Below are 8,146 nucleotides of genomic sequence, written 5' to 3' on the forward strand. Positions count from 1 at the left end.
CAGAATCACCATTGCTACAGGAGGCATACACATTCTGAATATTTTCATTTTTCCTTACTAAATTAAATTCCAGGGGCGATCCGTATCGAATTTTATATAATAAAAAAGTAAAGCAAAGATAATAAGAAAGAAGTCATACTCTAATTTTATTTAGGTAAAGGCTAATACTATATATAATCTATGCATATGATAATACATTTGTAAGGTCTCGTGACTCATTATAGTTTGTTAATTAAAATCATGAGCTGGACAGATAGGTAGGAAGGAATAGGATATACTTGGGAATTCAAAGGGTGGCTCTGGCTGATGGCGATTGTGTGTGGGACCCACCTTATGTGAATCAACTAATGTACGGTTGATACTGATATCTTCAACAACAAGCCACGTAATTATATCCGACCTGATTTTATCGACCTTCCGTTGATTTTCTTCATAGTTTTTAACTTTAATTTTACTATAAAAAAGATCCATTTAATTTATTAATTTAAATTTTTAATTTAAATTGAGATATAATTTTATATGATAATTTTTTATTACAGTAAAAATTAGATGTGATTATTTTTAAGAGTTTTTTATTATAACAAAACTCGAATCGGTGAAATAAATAGGCGTTAAAAACTCTTACAAAAAGTTAAAGGGAGAAAGAGAGAAATAAGCCAAGACTTGAGATGAATTAAAATTAATAGGCCAATAGTTTACATAAGTTAATAAATAGGCCAAATTATTGTTTTCGTCCATAACTAGTCTGGTTATGAATCATAACTTGACAAGTTATTGTCCATAACTTGTCTGGCTATGAACCATAACTTGATAAGTTTATCCAAAACTTATCTAGTTATAAACCATAACTTGACAAGTTATGGCCTATTAATTTCTATAACTAAAAATTAACCTATATACTTTTTTAAGCTTTTTATATTGGCATATTTTCTACTATTTTCCAAAGTTAAATCTAACTTTTTTTGCTACAATGAAAAACTCTCATATAAAATTACATCTTAACTCGAATTCGTTAATTGAACAAGGCATCTTCTTCTTTTTGTTTTTGTTTTTGTTTTTTTTGTTGAAAATCTAATAAAAAGAAAAGATGAGGTATTATTTATTAAGAGATTTTTTGATAGTAGATTAATTTTTTACTCTTAAATCTGTATATTTTTTAAAATTTGCGTGATTTTATATATCTAATTTTTTTTTCTTAAAACTTATTTTTTATTTTTCTTAATCTTGATTTGTAAACGTTCCTCAAGAAATTAAGGTGGCCTTTCCAAATCAAACTAAAATAATATTATAATAAATGCGTGTTTTCTTATCGGGAACGGGAATTAAATTTTTCTTCACATTTACTTACTATTATTGTAAATCTTGATTAGTAAATTTACCTAAACTAATTAAGCAGTTCCTTTTAAGTCAAAGTAAAGAAGAAAAAAAAATTGTTTATAAATATGTGTGTTTTCTTTAATCAAGAATTCAATATCGGAAAAGAAAGGGTTTTTTGAAATGAATTTCCTATTATTCCGATTCTTGATTAGTAAACACTCTTTTCAAGTCCAGCCAAAATGCAATATTGATCCCAAATCATACGTATAAGCAGAAACGACCAAGATCTTTCAGAAACAACCAAAAAAAAAAAAAAAAAATCTTTCAAAAACAACAAAAAAAAAAAAAAAAAAAAGGCGACGAAAGGCTTTCCCGTTCACCGCGCAATCACTCTCTCAGTCTTCTCTCCTGACAGGTATCTTTTTATGTCGTTTATATTTTTTGAAGCTTTTCCTTTTGCTCTGCAATTCTTAGTTTACTGTTTATAGAAATTGGAATCCACTTTGCGTTGAAGATGATTGTTTCAGAATTATTGACTTTGTTTCTGTTGGAATCTACAAAGTGTATTTCAAATGAATAGATTTTCTGTGCAATCTCTTTATGGAAAAGAAAAAAGATAAAACAAACAAACCACCATCGGCGATATTGAATTTCATGCAGAAGAAAGTGAAGCACACTCTGGTTAGAGATTCATAATTAATCACGTTTCGGTTATATGTAATCAATCATATTACATAAAGTGCTTTCATTCTAATAATAATATGTTAAAGAAGGCGTTCTTTTTCTACAAGTAATCTCAATCTCATACCTTAGAGAATCTTTTCAAATGTGAAGCAAATCGCATAAACGTTTCAGAGATTTCTTTTCCGGGAATTGTGATCGCCATAGAAATTATTTGTGCAATTCCGGGGAGCCTTCTTTTATCTCCGACGTCTAATAGTTTTTGATCTTTTCACTGCATATATACTTTTTTAATGTCCAGCTCATTTTATCGATTTGAGTTCAAAATTTAAATTTTATTACAGTAAAAAATTTTAAAAAATAATCATATTTAATTTTTTTATTACAATAAAAAACTCTCATATAAAATTACATCTTAACTCAAATTAAAAATTTAAATCAACAAACTAAACGGGAGAAAATTCTGTGGCAGGGGAATATACCCCACCAATTAGTATAAAAATGATTGGGAATATTTCATTTTACTCAAACTGCAACATTAAAATTAAAACATTATTAAGTCCCCGTAATTGGATTTAATTAGTGAAACAAAGATGATTTTTTTTAAATAAATAAAAAAACTTAAACTGCAATATATATTTGTGTAATTATCTCCTCTTTACGTAGGAAATTCCTTTATTATCAGAATTTCCCACTTTTTTTTTTTTTTTTTTTTTTGCAAATTACAACAGGTTTCCCTCTTGTATATAAAAGAGAAAGGAGAAACTAGAGTAATTAAAATACATTTAGACCTCAGTTTGTTAGTTTTTAATTTAAGTTGAAATGTGATATTTTTTAAAAATTTTTAATTGTAGTAAAAAAAGTTAAATATGACATTTTTTAAAAAATTTTAACTGTAAAAATTTAAAACTAAAAACTCAAATCGATAAAATGAATAAGCGCTTACAATATTCTCAAATAATCTTTATATACATAAAAGAGTCAAAGGACTTTTCATCTCTTTTAATATATGTGTCACTGTAAAAAGATTTCTCTTTCTTTTTGACACATTGCATCATTTTTTACTTTTCTTATTCTTAAAACATTTTCAACGATTTATTGTTTTTTATTTTTTCCTATTTCGGTTTTAATTTTTAATTTTTACAAAACTAAACCCTTAACAAATAATAAATTAAAAAAATATAAAACTTGAATCTCTGTATTAAAAAGATATAACACGTTGAATGCACAACGTGATCTTTCATTACTTTATATATATGTAGTTACTTTGTTAAAGAATTTACTTCTTTATTTCTTTTCTTTTTGGAATGAAAGTTTTCTCTCTCTTTAGAAAAGTATGAATCTAAAAGAGAAATAGAAAAGAAAAGAAAAAAAGAAAAAGAAGAGAACTTCCGCCTCGGAAAATAACCGTTTCCTTTGGAAAACCAAAATGAAAACAAAGCTAACAAAAAAGGGAAAAATCCATATAAAATGCCTGAAAAACTGAAATCAGTTTTGAGATCACGACAAGGAATGCCACTTTCGGGGTGTGGTCATTTGCTAACTTTTTTTCTGATGGATCCTTCTTTCTTCCATCCTAGTGCTTGGTTTTTTGCTTCGTTCAGTTAGCTCCTCTAGATCTTGGTGGATTGTTTCTCTTCTCTTTTTTGGGGTGAGTTTTTCTTTCGTTGCCCTGTTCAGTTAGAATTAAGGTCGTGAGAATTTAAATTAGAGTAATTTTAGTTTTAAAATTAGAATCACGATTATTGTTTGAATTTATAGTCAAAATCATAGTTTTAAAATCAGAATCAGAATAGCTGTTTGAATTATTCAAAATTAAAGGAGATGTGTTTTTATTTTTTAGAGTGGTTCAGATTTAAATCATCACATTAAGATTTAAACTTTAAACTAAGGTCTCGTTCGCTTCGCTTCGCGGATTCGAGTTTTCAATTCGAATTGAGATGTGACATTTTTTGAGAGTTTTTAACTGTAAGAAAAAAAATTAAATGTGTCATTTTTTAAGAGCTTTTAACTGTAAAAACTTAAAACTGAAAACTTAAATCGGTAAAATAATAAACGAGGCCTAAAACTATTTAAATCAAATATTAATTTTTAAAAATCATTTTTTATTTTTTGTAAATAAACAAAAATTTAAACTAAATCATACCAAGCGTAACTTAAGTCATTTAGGTCTCGTTCATTTTGTAGATTTGAGTTTTTAATTTGAGTTAAAATGTGATATTTTTTGAAAATTTTTAACTATAATAAAAAAAATTAAAATTAATATTTTTTAATAATTTTTAACTGTAAAAATTTAAAATTGAAAATTTAAATCGAAAATCTTGTTATTAGCCGAAAGAGTATTTACGGAAAGGAAGCGAAGTTTCCCGGTAAAATCCCTCAATTTTCGCATATACCAAAAACCATACCCGAAAGAAGAAAGCAGAAGAGGGAGATGGAGACGCGTACTAGTCTTTTTCCCCACATCCAAATTTCCACGGTCATGGTCTTCTTCTTTTCTTCTTTTTCCTTGTCCTTCACTCTCCATTTCCCTCTCTCTTCTTGCCTTTTCAAACGCTTGAAAAACCAGCAAACCAAACCCAAAGAATTATTCACCAAAATGGATTGACCAGCATTTATACGGACCCCCCCAACTTGATAAAAATTCCCACAACTTGCTCTTACAAGTCCATTTCCTTCCTTTTCATTTTGATTATAAATTCATATTCATATTCTTCTTCTGTTTCTTTTTCAACGTAAACGTGTTCATGGAAGTCATGGAGTCCGAAACCGCCATTGCTTCTAAGGTTCAGAGGCTGAGATGCTCGGTCCAGAACTACGATTGGGGTCGGAAAGGCGTTGACTCTACCGTCGCCGAGCTTTACGCTCTGAATTCCGGCTCGGAAATCGACCCCGAAAAGCCTTATGCTGAGATCTGGATGGGAACTCACGACTCAGGACCCTCCTTCCTGGTTCCGAGCGAACACAAGAGTAATGGAAATCTGTCGGTGGAGTTCGGCAGCCATGGCGAGAGCCTCAAGTCTTGGATTTCCAAGAATCCTAGTGTGCTCGGCGAAAAGGTCGTCCAAAGGTGGGGCAGTGATCTTCCGTTCTTGTTCAAGGTATTGTTCTACATGCTGTTTGAATTTCCATTGGATTCCTGGCTTTTCCAATTAGTCGAGTTCTTCAATGGTAAATTTTAATGGAAATCTGTGTGGTTCGTTGTAGGTGCTTTCGGTGGCCAAGGCATTGTCAATACAAGCTCATCCGGATAAGGAATTGGCCAAGACTTTGCATAAGTTGCAGCCAAGTGTCTATAAGGACGACAATCACAAGCCTGAGATGGCTCTCGCCATAACCGACTTCGAGGCTCTTTGTGGATTCATCAGTCTCCAGGTTCGAATTTTTAGTTTCCTTATTCTTTGATTGAATTGGATAGAATTTGGCAAGTTTGTTTCCATTTCTCCATCAATTCTTCCAGAAATATATGACTTCTTCTACTACTCATAAGCTTATTGTTGCTCTCTAGTAATTGATACAAGATCTAGTCGTCTTAGAATCCTTTTTGTGACTTATTTGGCATATATGTTGATTGTATTCTTAATTTGTGCCTGGGAATGGGTTTCTAAATTTGGCTCGATATTGTTTTTATGCCTGACTTTTGGGTTTATCTGGTAAGTTTGTTATCTTATGTCGTTATGTTAATTGCTTTGATGAAATTTATGAAAGATTTTTCAGATTTACGGTAAACTTGCTGTTTCCATAGAGTAATCTTTGTGAACGCGTATCATATATAAGATGATTGATTAGTTGGAGATGATATTTGAGATACAGAGCTCTCTTCATGTATGCGCATTCTTTGTTAATGTCTTGACTTTTCTTATTTAAGATGATTGACTTGGGATATTCTCCAGGAGCTCAAGTCTGTGCTTCATGACGTTCCTGAGATCGTAGAGCTGGTTGGAAGTACAGATGCAAACCAACTCTTGAATCTCAGTGATCAAGATGCGGAAGAAAAAGTAAAAATTGTTCTGCGTTCAATTTTCACCAAACTCATGTCAGCGAGCAAAGAGATGATAATTGAAGCAACTTCCAAACTGAAAGACCGTCTACACTTTGAAAGTCAGGTCTGTTAATGATTTGAATTTCTTTTTCGTCAAACTTCCATTACCAAGTAATAGCTGGCTTCAACAATTTGGGACAGTTTTAGATGTTGGAACTTTCTTTCTTTCTTTCAATTTCCCGTCTCCCCTTGGTTTGACAATATATTTATATATATATTATGAGAACTTCTCTATTGAAATTCGATATTTTTTTATTTCTCAAAATTCTCTTTGGTTATAATGTGTGATTATGACCTTTGGTAGTCTTAGGATGTTTAAAATCTTTATAATGGGGCAGATGCGGTTTAGATAAGCTGAACACTGCATGTCAGATGCGTTGATTTCATTTGTCTTGTGATTGTAGTTCTTACACAAAATGCTCTTTTTGATTCTCCCATCAGGTTAGGCAGTTAACAGATAAGGAACGTTTGGTTTTGGAGTTGGAAAAGCAATATCCTGCTGATGTTGGTGTTATATCAGCTTTCTTTTTTAATTACGTGAAGCTTAATCCTGGTGAAGCATTATATCTTGGGCCAAATGAACCCCATGCATATTTGTTTGGTGAGTGCATAGAATGTATGGCAACTTCGGACAATGTTGTGAGGGCCGGTCTAACTCCCAAGCACCGGGATGTAAACACTCTTTGCTCCATGCTCACATATAAGCAGGTAAGCTCATTAAGCCTCTTTTATTGTAGTCTTTTAACTATTCCGTGCAAAATATATTTTGGTCACTTTAGAAACGATTTAAGGTAGAGGATATTTTAGTTTTGGTTCTCTCTTCTATTGTCTTGTGCGGCAACTTGTCTCGGTCATGCGTAAGATCATAGGGGAACATGCTTTTGTAATGACTAAGAACCAGCGCATAAGGAGCTTAGGAAGTAGAGAAATACAAATCTGAGATATTTGGACATATCCTTATATTTGTCTGTTTCTTCCAATTTGCTCACTTTTTTTTTTCCTCGTATGCAAATTAGAAAGTTTTCCTGTTTCTTTATATTTTCCTCTGAATGCCAAGGAGAAATTTTCCGAAACTTTATGTGCATCCTTGCATTAAGTGATAAAAAATAAAAAATAAAAAATAAAAAAGATATTGCCGCAGTGCTGTATTGTAGCTTTCTGTTGTGCTCTACTTGCTCCTGCAGTCAACAATTGTGATTTATTAATCTGTGAAAGTAGAGCTTTCCTTGATGGACTCTCTACCTTTTGCATCATGCTGTAATCTTATTAATTAATTAATCTGCAAAAGGGTATATCGAAGATCACGATCGGACATCTGATTTACTGCAGGGGTACCCTGAAATTCTGCAAGGAGTTCCTTTAAATCCATATGTTAGAAGGTACCTCCCGCCATTTGATGAATTCGAGGTTGATAGCTGTAATCTTCCTCGCCTGGAATCAGTCGCGTTTCCTGCAGTCCCAGGTCCGTCCATTTCAATGGTCACCCGTGGTGAGGGAATCATGCATACGAGTTTTCTTGAAGATGTAATTGCAGAAGGAGATGTTCTTTTTATACCAGCCGACACTGAGTTTAGCATTACGAGTGCATCTGATTTGCAGCTATATAGGACCGGAGTAAACAGCAAGTTCTTCCAGGCCTCCTGAACCACACACAACAGCAGCCCTTTTTTTATTATTTTTTTTTTGGGCTTTTGCAAGTAATAAATTAATTCCATGTCTTCATTTGTCTATTTATTAGGTGTTTATAAATAAATGTATATTTATATGTCCATTCCTTGTATATGCATGAATAAGGAGATATAAGTAAAGAGTTGTATACTTGTGAAGACATGGTACCTATCCTCCTTTAAAACAGTAGATCTCAACTTCATCTTTCATGTTTTTGCCCAGTTCTACTGGCGCTCCTCTCTTTTAAACGAGTAGAATATTTAATTTCAAAAGTGTCAAAATTTACTCTTATTAAGAAAATTACTAAGTCTATCTTTTAATATCTTTTAAGTACTTTTAATACCTTTTTTAAAAAACTCTATCTTTTGACTAGTTAGTTTTTTTTTTTTTTTTTTTTGAGCAACACCCTTGACTAATTCTAGTCTAAAAGTTAAAAAT

General features: G+C 31.7%; 1 protein-coding gene across 3 annotated transcripts; it reads left to right on the plus strand.

Annotated features, from left to right (window-relative positions):
- The first annotated feature begins 1,640 nt into the window (after positions 1-1,640).
- On the plus strand, positions 1,641-7,917 carry LOC21385942 (mannose-6-phosphate isomerase 1). Of its 3 annotated transcripts, none has more exons than XM_024173119.1 (6): positions 1,641-1,732; positions 4,753-5,099; positions 5,206-5,373; positions 5,892-6,104; positions 6,482-6,748; positions 7,370-7,917. In XM_024173119.1, the coding sequence occupies exons 2-6, from the start codon at positions 4,755-4,757 to the stop codon at positions 7,682-7,684; spliced, it is 1,308 nt and encodes a 435-aa protein (XP_024028887.1). In that variant the 5' UTR covers positions 1,641-1,732; positions 4,753-4,754; the 3' UTR covers positions 7,685-7,917. The 3 variants fall into 3 exon arrangements, with proteins under 3 accessions (XP_024028887.1, XP_024028888.1, XP_010107822.2); XM_024173120.1 differs by lacking the exon at positions 1,641-1,732 and adding an exon at positions 3,632-3,649; XM_010109520.2 differs by lacking the exon at positions 1,641-1,732 and having other exon boundaries at positions 4,405-5,099.
- Positions 7,918-8,146: the final 229 nt, after the last annotated feature.

This window comes from Morus notabilis, unplaced genomic scaffold (assembly GCF_000414095.1).
Source record: "Morus notabilis unplaced genomic scaffold, ASM41409v2 Scaffold2231, whole genome shotgun sequence".
Lineage (NCBI taxonomy): Eukaryota > Viridiplantae > Streptophyta > Magnoliopsida > Rosales > Moraceae > Morus > Morus notabilis.